This window comes from Nicotiana tomentosiformis, chromosome 8 (assembly GCF_000390325.3).
Source record: "Nicotiana tomentosiformis chromosome 8, ASM39032v3, whole genome shotgun sequence".
Taxonomy (NCBI): Eukaryota; Viridiplantae; Streptophyta; class Magnoliopsida; order Solanales; family Solanaceae; genus Nicotiana; species Nicotiana tomentosiformis.
In genome coordinates, this window is record NC_090819.1 from 101,322,031 (window position 1) to 101,339,416 (window position 17,386).

Consider the following 17,386-nt stretch of genomic DNA (forward strand, 5'->3'; position numbering starts at 1 on the left):
TCTTTTGGAAAGGGCTCGTTGCATGATTTCAAATGCTGGGTTGACAAATGCCTTTTGAGCAGAAGCTATCTTTACAGCTTGTTATATTGTCAACCAAGCTCCTTCTGCACCTTTGAACTTTAAGACTCCAGAGGAAATGTGGTCAGGTATACCTGCTAATTATTCTGATTTAAAAATATTTGGTTGCCCTGCATACATGCATGTAAATGATGGAAAATTAGAGCCAAGAGCTAAAAAGTGCATTTTCATTGGGTATGCATCTGGGGCGAAAGGATATCGACTATGGTATCCTGATCCCACGATATCAAAAGTTATAATTAGCAGAGATGTAACCTTTGATGAATCCTCTATGTTACATTCTAGAAAATAGTCTTATAGTTCTTGTAATACAGATAAAGGAAAGAGTACAAAGAAGCAAGTGAAGGTTGAGATTGGCATTCTTTCTGAGCCAAGCTCATCAACTTTGGATCAAAATATAGTTGAAACTCCTGAAGTTGATCCAGAAGCTGAAATTCCTGAAGTTGAGACTCCTGAAGTTGAATCAGGAGAAGATGAGCATTCTATAGCCAAACATAGACCAAGAAGAGAAGGTAAACAACCATTAAGGTTTGGAGATTATGTTGCATTTGCTTTTTCAGTTGCACAGGAAACTGAAGAAATTGGGGAACCATCAAAATATTCAGAAGCAGTTTCTGGTGCCGACTCAGCCAAATGGTTGATTGCAATGAATGAAGAAATTGAGTCTCTCCACAAAAATGGTACTTGATCTCTTGTGAAACCGCCATCAGGAAAAAGAATTGTTGGTTACAAATGGGTCTTCAAGAAAAAGGATGGTATTCCAGGGGTTGAAGATGAGAGGTATAAGGCACGATGAGTTGCAAAGGGCTACAGCCAGGTACAAGGAGTTGATTTTAATGATATTTTCTCACCTGTTGTTAAACATAGCTCTATTAGTGTCTTGCTTGCCTTCGTTGTCATGTATGATTTGGAATTAGTACAACTTGATGTTAAGACGGCTTTCTTGCATGGCGAACTTGAGGAATAAATATACATGCATCAACCCGAAGGATTTGAAATTGAAGGAAAAGAAAATCATATTTGCTTGTTGAAGAAATTCTTGTACGAATTAAAGCATTCTCCAAGACAATGGTATAAAAAGTTTGATTCCTTTATGTTGAGTCATGATTATTCGAGGAGCATGTATGATAGTTGTGTTTACTTCCGGAAGTTAAAATGGTTCATTTGTGTACCTATTATTATATGTTGATGACATGCTCATTGCTACTAAGGATTTAACAGAAATTCACAATTTGAAAAGTCAGATGAAAAGTGAATTTGAAATGAAAGATTTGGGAGCAGCTAAGAAAATCCTTGGCATGGAGATCAAAAGAGATCGAAAAGCCAACATGCTATTTCTGACCCAGAAGAAGTACTTGGAGAAAGTCTTTGAGAGGTTTGGCATGAAAGATGCTAAACCAGTTAGTACCTGTCACGCCCCAAAACCGATGAGCGCGACCGACGCTCAACCGAGTGAACCCGACCGAGCAAGCCTGTTAGATTTTATTCTACCCAAACTTATCCACGATTAGAGATAATACATATTTTCATTAATTAGATGAAAATATGTTCATGTCTACAATACCAATTAATTTCCAATAGTTTCATCATTTTTAAAGTCTCAAATGGACAAATAATACAACCACAACATAACATAGTTTGTCTTTCCCCAGCACCAATACACAACCCACACTATGTCTACGGAGCCTCTATAGATAAATAAGAGCACAATGATAATGCCGGCAACAAGACCCCGGCTATACCTCAAACAAAATACACAAGTACAAAAGATTCATGACCCCGGAATGAAGTGGGGCTCACCAAGTCAGCTGGGAAGAAGGTGCACGGCTATCACTGATCAATATCTCCTACTGTGGAACCACCTGCATTCATTGAAAGATGCAGTGCCCCCTGCAAAAGGGACGTTAGTACCGTCGAATAGTACTAGTATGTATAACTAAACACCCTCTCAATAGAATGACAATTAATACAAACAAGATTATCATAATATCAATAAAAGCCTTAATCAACATCAAACCTCAATTTAGGATCAAGATAGTGTTCAAATTAATTTCCATATCTCACATTGAGAGACTTTTAGTATCGATATACCATTGTCCGCAATACCAGTGTTCACAATACCAATGCCACCGTACTTTTAGTAAGGAGTCCGATCACGACCCGATTGGCTAGGCTATCTCATTAGAGAATCAACCACAATTACTATCAATACCAATACCACCATAATTTAGTACGGAGTCCGATCACGACCCGATCGGCTAGGCTATCTCATTAGAGAATCAACCACAATTTCTGTCAATATCGGTACCACCGTAAATTTAGTACGGAGTCCAATCACGACCCGATCGGCTAGGCCATCTCATTAGAGACATCAACCATAATTACTATAATTACCAATTTACAGCACAATTACCATCATGTGTGCGGCATAGTGTCCGATCACGACCCGATCGGCTAGGCAGTATTATGTATGCAACGGTTTATACACGTCCAGATATTTCACAAGCAGTGAGCGTGGTAAGTCGGTATATGGCTTGCCTTGGTAAAGCACATTGGCATGCTATGAAATGGATTCTCAGATACTTGCGAGGTACTTCAAACACATGTTTGGAGTTTGGGAGAAATACTAACACTTTGGTTAGTTTTGTAGACTCAGATTATGCAGGTGATCTTGACAAAAGAAGATGACTGACAGGCTATGTATTTTGCATCGGTGGTTGCGCTATTAGTTGGAAAGCTACATTACAATATGTAGTAGCTTTATCTACTATCGAAGCAGAATATGTGGCAGTGACCGTGGCGATCAAAGAAGCTTTGTAGTTGACGGGTCTATTTGCGGAACTCAGTTCACATCAAGGTGGTATTACCATTTTCTGTGATAGTCAAAGTGCCATTCACTTGACTAAAGATCAAATGTATCATGAGAGGACGAAGCACGTTGATATAAAGTATCATTTCATCCGAGAAACCATTGCTGAAGGAAAAGTCTCTGTTCAGAAGATCAACACTAGAGACAATCCTGCTAACATGTTCACAAAACCTCTTCCAGTGTCCAAGTTCAAGCTTTGCCTGAACTTGATTGGCATTTATGAAGAATGATTTTGCCCATTGGGGTTTTTTGCGGAGAAGGTAGAGCAAATTTACTATATATAAGCCGAAATTAGGGCAAGGTGGAGATTTATAATATGGCCATTAATTTGGCTTCTTCTCAAGTGAGCCAAATTTTCATGACATTTGCCATGACATAATATCCACTATAACAAAATTTGTGGATCATGACATTTGCCATGACATAATATTCACTATTAGGCCAAGGATTTCTTGCTATAAATAGAGGAGCTTCTCCTTATTTGCAACCACACCAATTCAAGAGCTTTTCACTCTTGTCTTTCTTTCTCCTCCTTTATTTCATTATAGAGTATTTTGTAAGAGAGTGAGTGTTGGGAAACACTTGTGTGAACCCTTTTTTTGGAGTGATCTTGTGAGGTTATTCTTTTGGGGTATTTGGGACTAATTAGAGTATTTACTCTAATTTTGTACTCTTGTTGGTATAGTAAAATTGCTCCTCCCCGCTTGTGGACGTAGGTCACTTTGACTGAACCACGTTAAATTTGTGTCTTCTTTATCTTCTTTAAATTATCAGTGCATTGTCTTTGTTATTGTCATTATAATGTTGTTTGGCTAAATTCTGCACTACCCGGTAACCCGATCCTAACATAGGTGAAAACTTTTCTCTAGTCATAAAACTTCAACTTTTTTTTTTAATCAAATAAAATGCATGTCCAAACATACTTTCAATTTTCAAAAGTTATTTTTCAAGACAATTTTTTTTTTTCAAATTTCAATCAAATCTATATCCAAATGCTAACATAATATTTGATTAGGGTAAAACACGCACATTGGTATAAAGAAATATATAAATGTCTTTTCCTTTTTTGCTAGAAATTTCCTTTTCAGAGTTTTTACAGTTTTAAATGAGTTTAGACTTTAGATGAAGCCCTTGGATCCTAATGATCGATATAGATGAAGCAGAATTCAACTAAATTAGGATTGAAGCGTAGTAATACGAGTAGAACACGTTTTCCTCGTAAAAAAAAAAACATCTCCAAAAATATCTTTTTACAAAAAACTTTTCTGAAATCCAATTATCCTTTTGAAAAGTTGTCCAATTCCAATTTGTTTTGCATGACAATAAGAAATGTCTCTATTTACCCTTAAAATAGATAACAATTAAATTTATGCGCGATTTTAAGGATATATGGATTGATTCGACACGAGTGATCAAGAATGTTAGATAAATAAATGAAAGACAAAATGAATAATCAAACCAATTATAATGATATGGCCAAGCTTGAACTTGGGTTGGACAATGGTTCTGCCCTAGATCGGACCATCGGTTCGGAGCCAATAGAGAATGAATAACAAACAATAAAGAAACAACTTTGCTGCAGCTAGAGAGTAGTAAAAATAAAATTATATTGCATTGGTATGCATGCTACAATGTCCATTAAATAAAAACTACTCCCTTTATATAGTAGGGGAGTTTCACTCCTAGTACAATTCTAAGAAAGGTAAGAAATCCTCTTTTTCATTAATCACTGATCCACTGACGATACGGGCCGAGATCTGTACCGTGATATCCGTGGGGTGCGAATATCGCGACCCTCTGTTGGTCGTGTGTAACCGTTATCGTATTTTCTGAGGTCTCGGAGCTCGTTCCGGGATCAAATGATAAATATCTTGTCAAGCCTGGTGGCGACCTCTTCATTCGGACCTTAGTACGAGGCGTCTCGGCTTCCATTCCTTACCTATATAATCATGCCCTTGCTTCGTTTGACCCGTCGAAAAGTCGAGGTGTCGGTTACCCCCGGTTTTACCCGTATACAATCCCAATAATATTTTATATGTTTAACTTGTATGTGTGATAATTTTATACACATCTTATAACTAAGTAGTCGGTTCGGTATTTTTCATTTCTTATATAAAAATAATAGTGTTTGCAATAAATTTTATACAAAAAAAAAAAATTTGCAGTCACAAACAACTATAAAGAAAAAAGGATTTTATTGATAAATATTGCAGGTTACAACTCTGTTTATCCCTTGATTCTTCCCTCTGATTTGTTATCCGTAATTCGAGGGCCTTAGTGGCGTATTTCTCGAACGTAGGATGATATGCATCTTCTTGATGTATTTGATGATCAAGAAGCATGTAACATCACTCCATTTGAATTTTGAATGTTGCTAAAATTTTGAGCAAGACATATTTGACATGATCGTATATTTGATCTCTTTGTGTATATTTCGGGAGTTTATAAAATTGCTAAGATGATCTCCCTTTTCGATATATTCTTTAAGGGAATATGTAACCTTTTTTTTTATAAGAGCGACCTAGGGTTGAGGCAGAGTAGCCTCCAAGCTAGAGTTTTGGTAGAGTAGCCTCCAAGCAACCACAATAGACTCCTAGAATATCAATAACCGTCTTGTAGTATCTTGAATTTAGGATTTAGGCTGATCCGTTAAAATTTTGATGTTTACAAATGCCCCGTACTTCAAAGTTTGTCGGGGTGTAGGCTTGCCGAAACTTGAAGACGAGACTTGAAGTACTCAATTATCGCAACATATAATTTTGAAACTTGTAGTTTTCGATTTGCAGGAGGAAGAGATGAATGGCAGAACTGGTCCCACTGGGCGTGCCAGAATTTGTAGATAATAAATTGCGTCAAGAAAATAATTGAGACCGAAAAATATTGCAACAATCGCAGTATTTGATTTCGAGTAATTTGAGTCGAAATACCTGTCCTTAAATACCTGTCCCATCGGGCGTGCCAGTTTGTTTGCAATAATTTTTATGCAAAAAAATAAAACTGCAGTCACAAACAATTATAAAGAAAAAAGGATTTTATTGATAAATATTGCAGGTTACAACTCTGTTTATTCCTTGATTATTCTCTCTGATTTGTTATCCGTAATTCGAGGGCCTTAGCGGCGTATTTCTCGAACGTAGGATAATATGCATCTTCTTGATGTATTTGATGATCAAGAAGCATGTAACAACACTCCATTTGGATCTTGAATGTTGCTAAAACTTTGAGCAAGCCATATTTGACATGATCGTATATTTGATCTCTTTGTGCATATTTCGGGAGTTTATGAAATTGCTTAGATGATCTCCCTTTTCGAGATATTCTTTAAGGGAATATGTAACCCTTTTAATAGGAGCGACCTAGGATTAGGTAGAGTAGCCTCTAAGCTAGAGTTTTGGTAGAGTAGTATCCAAGCAACCCCAATAGACTCCTAGAATTTCAATAGTCGTCTTGTAGTATCTTAAATTTAGGATTTAGGCTGATGCGTTAAAATTCTGATGTCTACAAATAGTAATTACTGTTATAAACTATTACCAACGTCGGTTCGGTAAGTTCTATTCTAGCAATTCAGTCGATTTTATTTTTAAAAAAATCCCTATTCTAAATTATTACAAAGTGAATTATTTTTTCTTAATAAATGAAAAAGTAATCTTAGGAAAGGAGAGATAGCACAAACGATAATGTAACGAGTTACAATTCCTGAGGATCACAAAATATGATGACAGAAAGGAATAAAACAAAATTACCTTATTAGACTAATCTCAACGCATTTAAATGTTAACCATATTCCATATTTGTTTTCCCTTCAATTTTTATCTCTCACTTTGACGTGGATATAAATCGCTAAAACATATAACCATGTTATTATTGTTAAAGTATCAACTAAAGTGGCAATGAGTATTAATTAACTACAATATAGTTATAATTATGTTTATAAAAATATATTATGTATTTATTAAATTGAGGCTGATGCCTCCGGGTGCAAATGTGCAATTAGAGTTGGGGAAAAATCATTTTACATGGTGGCCTTCCATGTAAACCATTGTTCGTATATTCTTCTTTTGGTCAAAAATAAGAGGTTTTCGCCCATTTTAGAAGAAATTATGAAAACCTAAAAGATATAGTGCAAAGTACAAAAAAAAGAATATTTGTGACATGTAAGGACAAGTAAGAAAGTATGACGCTAACTTACGAGAGGGTGTCAATGGTTTGGTTCGGCCGATTATTTTATAAAATTTGTACCATACTAATTTTTCGATTATTCTATTATGTATAATCAAAATTAAATTTTTCGAAACCGTCTCAATCATGTCGGCTTCTCTTCGGTATCGGTACAGTTCAGTTAATTTTCAGTATTTTTTTTAAATATCATGTAAGAATCACCAGTAGAAGTAGAATACAATAACATAATTATTTTTATAGGACTTAGTAAAATTCTCTAGACATGAATAAAGAAAATATGAAAGATGTGTAGAGTATAGATACATCAACTATTCTACAACAGCGTAAAAGAAACTAAGCAAATAAAAAAAATATATAAATCACACAAGTGAAAAGATATTAACCAAGTTGGGATTCGAGAATAAAGTATATAGAAGATAAAACATTTAAAAAGATAAATCAAAATCATACAAAAAAAACATATTCAATACATTGTAATTTGCTACTCATAATCGCTACAATACCTTGTGTCTTGCTAGTGAATATACTATAAATAATTTTGTTTCAATATAAGTAGCATAATAGGTTTGAGAATTAGGATTTTGATTTTAATTACTTATTGGCTTGTAACTGTTTCATAATTCCAAAGCCCAAATTTTTTAAATGCATTATTATTTTTAAACTTAATATATAAATATATTTTTTATATTGTAAATTTATTAGGCACGGTTAAGTATTTTTTCGATTTATTTTTATAAAATAAAAAACCTACTCTAATTATCGGTACGATTATAGATTTATATAGAAACATACGGTTTTATTAAAAGAAACCTTAAAATCGGTTCAATACGGTACGATTTAGTTGGTTTTTAAATATTCATTGACACCCCTATTCCTAGCTAAGATCAAACAACCATATGTACTCCTGTTGTATTTGACTTTTCAAGTTAAACTTTGACCAATAAATAATTCAAAAAGAAAAAAGAAATTGTTAGTGATATATTATACTTTCAATCTTTGGTTATCGGGATAGAAATACTAATCTCATGATAGAATATATTATTGTATTGAATTTTATTATTAATATGAATATTAGAAGATAAGATAACTAATCACTTCGAGATATTTCAGCTTATACCGATAAAATATCTTTGTCTTTCACACGTATGAACCAAACGACCCTTCAATGTTGTAACTTGTCATGTAAATTTTTTTTATTGGTAAGAAAGAAAACTCACAGCCTATACAATATCTATCACAGACTTAACTCAGAAGGCATTGAGAGGAAAATCGATCCCAAGTAATCCGTATGTATAACCGCTCTTCAAATCAACTGGGCAACCCGAGCGGTTATCATGTAAATTTTTGACTGATTTTATCTTGGACCAAATAAAGCTTTTCGTAAACGTTTTTTTTGTTACAAAGAACTTTTGTAGCTGTCCAACTGTTATTGTCCAAATAGTACTACTTTTTTCAGCTGAGGCTCTGAGGCCTGAGCAGTTGCCCTTTTCACATTACTAGTAGTATTTTATTGTCCTTCCACTCACCAGAACCAAAAGTCACGTGGCTTAGTTCAAATATTTCTGCTGTATATGTCTCCCCTTCCCCCAAAGCTTTAGTTGTTTTCCATTAAAATATGTGCCTCCTCTTCTACTATCTTCACCTCCTCTCAATACCCACTGTCCCTTTTTCTTGAAACCCTGGCGGCCTGGCCTCTCTCAATCCTACTATTCTTGTAAGTTCTTTTGTTCTTTCTTCTTTAGTTTATGTAAAATCTTTGTCTAATTATGACACCCTTCTATTACTATATTCACTTCAACTATGTACAATGGTTGTCTAATCTTTGACTCTGCTTCTTTTTAGCTGTTCCCCCACTTCCCTTTTCTTGTTTTATAGCAACTGTTCTGGGGGTTTCTTTTATCATTTTCTGTTTTTTGGGTACAAAAACTCACTGTTTTTCATTTCACACTGTTAAACTCACTGTTTCTATTGGATAATCCCAAAAAGTTTGCATCTTTGCTAAAACATCTGTTGCCTTGTTGTTCTAAATATCATCAAGTGGATATTGATGAACCAGGTTACCTCTGTCTGTGTGTGAGCTTGTTTTGTTAAATTGGTTTGGTTAGGTAAAAGCATTGAATTTGTAGTGTCATGGTAGTACTTTTGCACTTAAAGTTGGTACCTGCAAATATTCACTTCTCTTCATTATTGCAACATGTGATTCTTTCAATAATCATAAATGCTACAACCATTTAAAAAGTTTACATTTATTGTCAATTGAACTGTGAATGATCAAGACACATGTCTCCTTTGCCTGTTTCTCTCTGTTTCTTCAGGTGTTTGATGTTTAACTTGGGGTGGAATGGATGCAAATGGTAAGGCTGCAAAGTTTAGTGGAGAAATAAGCATGTCAAAGAACAAGAAAACCCCCAGTGATGAAGTGGTTGTCATGATCTCTGGAGATCAAAAGGATTCTAAAAGTCCCGTTGCACCAAAACCAACAGTCCAAGTCAGTGATTCCTCACCTGAAATTGCCAGGTATAGTCCAAGCCCAAGCCCCAACAAACCACCCAAAATCCCCACCACTGAAACTCTCACTCGGCGAAAATCCCTTGCAAGATGTACGTATTCGAAACCTAAATCAAGATTCGGCGAACAATCTGTACCTATTGATGCTAACATGTTTAATGAACAAGCTGCTGAGCCAAGTGCAAGTTCCCCCAATAGGAATGTATCTAACCATGCTTCTCCTACTGCTAAAATGGGTTCCAGTAATACATTTAAAGAGACAACAAGAACGGTGTCTATATCAGTAACCCCAAGAACACCATTAATGGCATCACCAGGTGGTTTTGGAGGAGTGGATGAAGATGAGGAGATATATAAGAAAGTGAGCTCAAGGAATAAGTTGAAGTATAACAGAGTTAAAGCAAAAGTTCTGATTGAATGGCTGCTGTTTCTTTGCCTTTTAGGATGTTTACTTGCCAGCTTATTGGTAAAGAAGTTCCAAAATTGGAAGCTTTGGGATTTGAGGATCTGGAAATGGATTGTCCTTGTTATGGTGACCTTTAGTGGCATGCTGGTTACTAAGTGGTTTATACATTTTGTTGCCTTGTTGATAGAATTGAACTTTTTGTTGAGGAAGAAGGTGTTGTATTTTGTCTTTGGTTTAAAGAAAAGTGTTCAAGTTTGCATTTGGTTTAGCTTGGTTCTTCTCACATGGGTTCTGCTCTTCTCACATGAGGAACGGTCGCGTACCGCCGAGAAGGTTACTAATTTTATTACCTGGACTATTACAGCTTTGCTTATTGGTGCATTCTTGTGGCTCTTGAAGACTTTGCTGCTAAAGATTTTGGCTGCCTCTTTCCACGTAAACACATTCTTTGACCGGATTCAAGAGTCAATTTTTCATCAGTATATTCTACTGACCCTATCGGGACTCCCAGTTATGGAGTCTGCTCAGATGTTGGGGAGATCAAACAGTGCCGCCAGTCAATTTAGTTTCCGCAGAACAAAGAAGGGAAAAGATGGGAAGGAAAAGAAAGAAAAGGCAGTGATTGATATCAATAAACTTCATCAGATGAAGCGAGAAAAGGTCTCTGCATGGACCATGAAAACGTTAGTTGATGTAATATCTAACTCAGGACTTTCCACTATCTCTGGCTCGCTCGGTGAGAATGACTATGATGCAGGTGGTGAGCAAGCAGATAAGGAGATCAACAATGAGGAGGAAGCAATTGCTGCTGCCTATCACATTTTCAGGAATGTTGCATTGCCCGGTTCCAGGTAAGAAAACACTGACATTTTAAACATTACTTTTGATGTTTTAATTTGTCACATTTCGACTAAATATCCTGTAACATTCTTTGTTGTAGTGTTATCTCTCTTGATTCACATTCCTTTTTTTGAATGTCTAGGTACATTGATGAGTATGACCTTAGGAGATTCTTGATTAAAGAAGAGGTCGATATTGTGTTCCCCATGATAGATGTGGCAGAAACTGGACAGATTGATAGGAAATCATTGACGGAATGGGTGGTATGCTCACAACTTACTCATTTTCCTGGATTATGCCTGGCAAACTGATGTAAAAGAATCTAAATCAGATTTGGTTACTAGATGCTCCATGCTCATATTGTTAAGAGGTTGGAATAACTTTAGGCATGATTTAAACTAGATCCATTTCATCTGATATTTAATTGCCAACATGATGCAGAATATTGGGATGTAGAAAATAAAAGTAATTCTAGACTTTTTTCTGGTGATTAGGGGAGCACAATTAGAGCTTTCCTTCTGAGACAGTCGTGAAATTGAGACAGTCGTGAAATGAGTATTTGTCATTTTCGGCATATCAATCATTTGTCCTTTTTGGCGTATCAGGTTAAGGTTTATCAAGGACGAAGAGCTCTATCGCATGCTTTGAATGATACAAAAACTGCTGTGAAGCAATTGAACAAGGTCGTGACATGCATTCTCGTTGTCATAATAATCATCATATGGCTCCTTTTGGTGGGGATAGCGACTACTAAAGTGATTGTCTTTCTGTCGTCACAACTCGTGGTAGCTGCTTTTATTTTTGGGAATACTTGCAAGACTATATTTGAAGCTATTATATTCGTATTTGTGATGCATCCTTTTGATGTTGGTGATCGATGTGTCATTGATGGTGTTCAGGTAATGTCTGCTAATTGCATCTTCTTGCTGTTTTGCATTTTCTCTATTGATTCACACTTTTATCTTGCAAATTGCAGATGATTGTTGAAGAAATGAATATCCTGACCACAGTATTCTTGAGGTTTGATAACGAAAAGATATACTACCCAAATACAGTTTTGGCCGTCAAGCCAATCAGCAATTTCTACAGAAGTCCTGATATGGGTGATGCCTTTGAGTTTTCTGTTGATTACAGGACACCTGTGGAAAAGATAGGAGCTCTAAAAGAGAAAACAAAGAAGTAAGTTGAAAATTCTTCTCATCTTTTTCCCGAATTCGTAGTAAATTATCCCTTGAAAGTTATGAGGACAAAAGCACAACTTTCATAATTAAAGATATATGACTTCTGCAGCAATTTGTAAGATATTTCTTGGTACGGCTTAAGTGAATCCAAAAGTTAAAGCTAGTCTAGCTAGAATCTGAAAATTTACCGTTGAACATTCATCTAAACCCCAGCTTTCTCGAAATGTTGAAAGCCGGGGTTTATTACGACAACTAGGGTCCTTTCCAAGCCCCGAGCCTAACCTAGTGCATTTGGACCCTACACATGTCCAAGTCCTCCCTATGGGTTTATTCCTTAGCAAAATTTATGAAGTAGCAAAAAGATTCAGTTGATAATTGAATCTCAATTCCTATTGTCTAACTTATTGGTTGAAGTGATTTTATACATATTATTCTTAGGTACGCGCATTGTGCGTGTACCCTATCAATGAGTATATATTTTAATAAAATTAGTAAATTATTAATACAATTTTTTTTTGAGTTATAAAATAAAGATTAAAGGCAAACCTATCAGTTAATTGAAATGGAAATTAACATGCAAAAGACATGATCGTAAAGAAGCAACGCTAATTTGGTTAGTAAGTTTAAGGTGTAAAATAAACAAAGAAATATAATATAAGGGCCCAAATGAGAATTTTGGTCTATCTTTCTACTTTGAAGCTTCCAAGTTTTAGAATCTTGAAATGAAAAGAGAAAGGTAATAATAAAAAAAACAGAAAATGCATATTAAGAGTTTGAAAAGTATACATAGCGCGGCTAATTGAGTAAGATATGTGGATTCCAATTTAATGCTTAGATAAAAGAATTATACCTATAAAAAAACCAAGAGAAAGAAAAGTAATTGGCAAGAGTCAAAACTGGTATTGATTCGGCAAACATAAAGATCGATAGGTGAAAATAGAAAATTTTGTATCTTTTGTTCTTATTCATGTTGAATTAATCTCTCTTCCAAATTTCAACAGTAGATAGGACATTAATGAGTTCGTATTAGAGTTCCATATAAATTTATGTTAAGAGGAGATTTTTAATGTTAGCACAATTTTATCCAGCAATTATTATTTTTTTTTTGTGAAGAAAAGTCATTCATTGACGCCAAACAAAATTAATAGAAAAGAGTCTTGACGTGCACGAAAACTTATTTTCTACTTTAGCCTCTCTTTTTTTTGTTAATTTAAATGGTCAAAATAATATAATTGGGATGTTAAAGTGACAAATGCATAATTTACTTCTAATAGCTAAATATTTTTCATAAATTTAAGCACGAATAATAAGTACAGTTTTATCCATTATAGAATATAACTATATGAGTTTTAAAGAGAAAGCAATGGTAAAAAAAGGTAGGATTCGAAGACAAATTTTCGAATTTTTTAACTGATGTAGCCTTCTAAAAAATCTTCAATGCTAAAGAGTGTGTTTGTAACTTTTGTATTTGTTTAGTTATGTGAATATGTGTGTTTTCTGTATTCATATTTAGAGTGAAATACAAAAAAAATGGAGTTTCTCTACCTTAATTTGGTGTTAGAGCCCCGAGCCGGCTCTGACTCTTTGGCCAAACATGCAAAACAAAATAATCTGTTGTAGTTGGCAAACAAAAGAGAGCACTATGTGATTGAACTATTCTTAAGAACACCTGAGCATACTGTAAGATTGAGCTAATTAAGAATATCTATGTTCATAGATGAAATTAAATACCACGGTTTTTCTGTAATGCTCTTTCAGATGAAGTCAGACCTTGTCGAATTTCACATTCATGGCACAAATGAATACTTAGATACCTTCCAATTAAGAACCTGAATACTTAGAAACCCTCCAATTAAGAACCTGTGAGTTATAATTGATAATTTCCGTCAAATGCAAAACATGAAAGACATAAACAAAATAAATAGTGTATCCAACAACAACAACAAACACAATATAATCCCTACCTGTGGGGTTTGGGGAGGGTAGTGTGTATGCAGACTTTACCCCTACATGGAGAGGTAGAGAGGCTGTTTCCGATAGACCCTCGGCTCAAGAAAAGGTGGCAAGGAAGAAAAAGGAGGAAGAAGAAGACAAGACAATAAGGAAAAGAGGGAGAAAAAATAACATCAAATAGTAACAATCATGGAGCAACAATTTCCAGTAAAAGGAGAGAAAATGTAGCATCAAATAGTATCAGTCAAGGAGCAACAATTTCCAGTAGCAGTTTTCAAAAAAAAAAAAAACAATGGACGTGGTAGCTAAGTACCAGATACACTAACAATCTAAAAGAAAGTATCTCTAAACCAACAAGGATACTACTAGTACTATTGGTAAACCTAGGAGAAAGTCACAACTACCTGTCAACCCACCACTTTAATCCTCGACCTTCATACCTTCCTATCGCTAGTCATGCATGTCCTCGGTTAGGTGAAGCACCGACATGTCCTGCCTAATCACCTCTTTCCAATATTTCTTTGGCCTACCCTTGCCTTTCCTCAAGCCCGCCATGTTCAACCTCTCACACCTCCTGACCGGGGCATCTATGTCTCTCCTCCTCACATGTCCAAACCGTCGCAACCTCGATTCCCGCAACTTGTCTTCCACGGATGCCACTCCCACCTTATCCCTAATAACTTCATTTCTAATCTTGTCTTTCCTGGTATGTCCACACATCCATTTCAACATCCTCATTTCAGCTACGCTCATCTTCTGGACATGTGACTTCTTGACGAGACAAAAAAAAGTAAATAGTGTACCCAGCAAAAAAATCAGTCAAAAGAAATACTCAACTTTGTAATGCAAAATTAATAAATTTGGATTTTGCATCAATCATATTATAGTTACATGGCATTATGAGATTAAAAGTACTAACCAAAGAAATAAAGTAAGCAAGCAAAAAGAAAGATCACAATGAATAAGGCTTGAATCACAACCAAAATAAAAAGCAAAACAAAGTAGAAAAGAAACGGCAACTATTAAAAACTATAGGACTTGAGCGAAAAAGAGTGGTTTGATCATTAAAGTGTATTGCTTAAATACAAGTTTAATGGTGATCAAATTACAAAATATTTCCTTTTCAACGTGTTCTTTTATAAGTAATTATATTGTTAGTATAAAAGGTAAAATCTTAACTAATTAATTTTAAAGTTTTAAATAGTAGTACTTTTTACATAATTCAAACAAGGAAAATTAAATTTTCGTTGATTTTAAAGTGCTAGATATTAGGAATATAATTAGATGACTATTTTGTTCAATGTGAATCTATTTTTAAAGGGTAAAAAAGGCGAACAACATTTCGCTAAGAGCCTTCGTGCATTTAATATAATATAGATATTGTAAATATTCACTAGTTTGCCGAGAAATTATAATGCATAAACTGAGTGAAATTTCGGATAAATGACGTCATGCATAACATATACGCCGTAGGGGTGGCAAGCCAAGACCATATTCTCCATGCCCGTGTTTTAGCTCACTCATACTTGAATGGTGAACGAGCCAGGCAACTGCCTATCCCTAATTGATGACATGCAATTGTAGTATAGGGGTGTCTAATGGAATGTTGATACGATTAACAGGTCGTAGTTGGAAGAGACAATACTGGAAAAATAACTTGGACATGTTTCTTTTCTCTGTGGCAATTTTTAGGAGTGCACTGCCCATCCCTAATTGTAGACATTTACTGGTAGTATAAGGGTGTCAAATGGAATGCTGACATATTTAACATGTTGTAGTTGGACGAGCCAATACTGAATGTTTAACATGGACACATTTCTTTTCTTTGAGGCAAGCATTTTAGTCTGAAGAAACAAATCCATGATATGCCTCTTATATCTTCTCTGAGATTCATTCCCAAAGCAAAGGATCTGAATGAAACTAAAGCACATAGGGAAACTGAGAAAAGATGATGGCTTTTTTCCCGCCGTTGGTGGTGGTTTGGACTGAGGTAAGGGTGATGCACAACATGTAATCTCTGGCGCATAATCTATATCTTGTTATATCTTTTATTGATAGTTTTTAGTGTCCACATGCAACTTGGTTGAGAGAGATAAGGGCAGATGTTAATGCCCACATGCTGAGTAGGATTCTTTCTAATTACTGAAACACCTTGATTTTAAAATCTTGGCTTAGGCTTTATTCTCCAACAAATACCATGAAGTTAGACTTTGAGCTTAGGCTTTATTCTCCAAGAGCAGTCGGTTTTAAAGCACGAGTCGTTGACCAGTATTCTTCTCATGGAAAAACGGATTAACCTGTTCAAAGACAATGCAAACTCTCTAACTACTTGATGGTAGATAAGGATATCTTATGTATAAGGTTTTCCCTAAACCTTGTAATATTATTCATTTTTCACTCAAGTTTTTGATTTTTCACCTTTCTTGTTGAAATATCAGGTACCTAGAGAGAACTCCCCAGTATTGGCATCCTAATCACAGTGTGGTGGTGAAGGAGATTGAAAATATGAACAAAATTAAAATGGCACTCTATTTCAATCATACTATGAACTTTCAGAACTTTGGTGAAAAGAACAGACGGAGAACTGAGCTGATCCTCGAGATGAAGAAAATGTTTGATGAGCTGAATATAAAATATGATCTTCTTCCCCAGGAAGTTCATCTTCTAGATCAAAGAGCAGTAAGTGGTAGATGACTTTATCTTCAGTTCACAAATACAGTAATTTTTGTATGTGTTGCTTCCACCGCAATAGGTTTTTCTTATACATTTGTTTGACCGATGAACTCAGAAGGCGAAGGTTAACACCCGACTCTTCAATGCTGAAAGTTGTGTGTGCTACATTAAACAATATTTGTAACATAAAAGTTTCATCTGCTAATATTTTGTGTGAAAGTGAGTACAGTTTCTATTTGGAGGATCTTAGTGGGCGTTTGGACATAAAAATTGTAAAATTTCAAAAAAAGGTGAAATTTCTTTCCAAGTGAAAATGGTATTTGAAAATTAGAGTTGTGTTTGGACATGAATACAATTTTGGACCATTTTTGAATTTTGTGAGTGATCTGAAGTGAAAATTTTGAAAATTAGCCTTTTGGAGTTTTTAAAATTTTCGAATAATTCTGAAATGCATGTTCAAGTGAAAATTGATTTCGGGAAAAAGTAAAAAAAAATTCAAAAAAAGTAAAAAAAAATTCAAAAAAAGTAAAAAAATTTCATGGCCAAAACTGGCCCAGTAACATTGTTGATGTAATTTTTCAAGGGTCTTTTGAAGTAATTTAATGTGGAAAATCTTGTGTGGTTCTGAGTGTTTTATGAGCCAGAGGAGTTACAGGGCCATGTATTCTTTTACCTTCTACGTTAGCTTCTCTCTAATGT

The 17,386-nt window shown here is 35.0% G+C and overlaps 1 protein-coding gene across 2 annotated transcripts; it reads left to right on the forward strand.

Annotated features, from left to right (window-relative positions):
• Positions 1–8,650: 8,650 nt before the first annotated feature.
• LOC104111609 (mechanosensitive ion channel protein 10) lies at positions 8,651–16,906 on the forward strand. Of its 2 annotated transcripts, none has more exons than XM_070182568.1 (6): positions 8,651–8,840; positions 9,442–10,891; positions 11,023–11,143; positions 11,486–11,779; positions 11,857–12,059; positions 16,190–16,518. In XM_070182568.1, the coding sequence occupies exons 2-6, from the start codon at positions 9,468–9,470 to the stop codon at positions 16,308–16,310; spliced, it is 2,163 nt and encodes a 720-aa protein (XP_070038669.1). In that variant the 5' UTR covers positions 8,651–8,840; positions 9,442–9,467; the 3' UTR covers positions 16,311–16,518. The 2 variants fall into 2 exon arrangements, with proteins under 2 accessions (XP_070038669.1, XP_070038668.1); XM_070182567.1 differs by having other exon boundaries at positions 8,653–8,840; positions 16,453–16,906.
• The last annotated feature ends 480 nt before the right edge of the window (positions 16,907–17,386 follow it).

Coding starts and splice junctions, on each gene's coding strand:
- LOC104111609 (XM_070182567.1), top strand. CDS start 9,468: ATGGATGCAAATGGTAAGGCTGCAAAGTTTAGTGGAGAAATAAGCATG. Junction 10,892..11,022: donor GTTGCATTGCCCGGTTCCAG/GTAAGAAAACAC, acceptor TTGAATGTCTAG/GTACATTGATGAGTATGACC. Junction 11,780..11,856: donor GTGTCATTGATGGTGTTCAG/GTAATGTCTGCT, acceptor TGCAAATTGCAG/ATGATTGTTGAAGAAATGAA.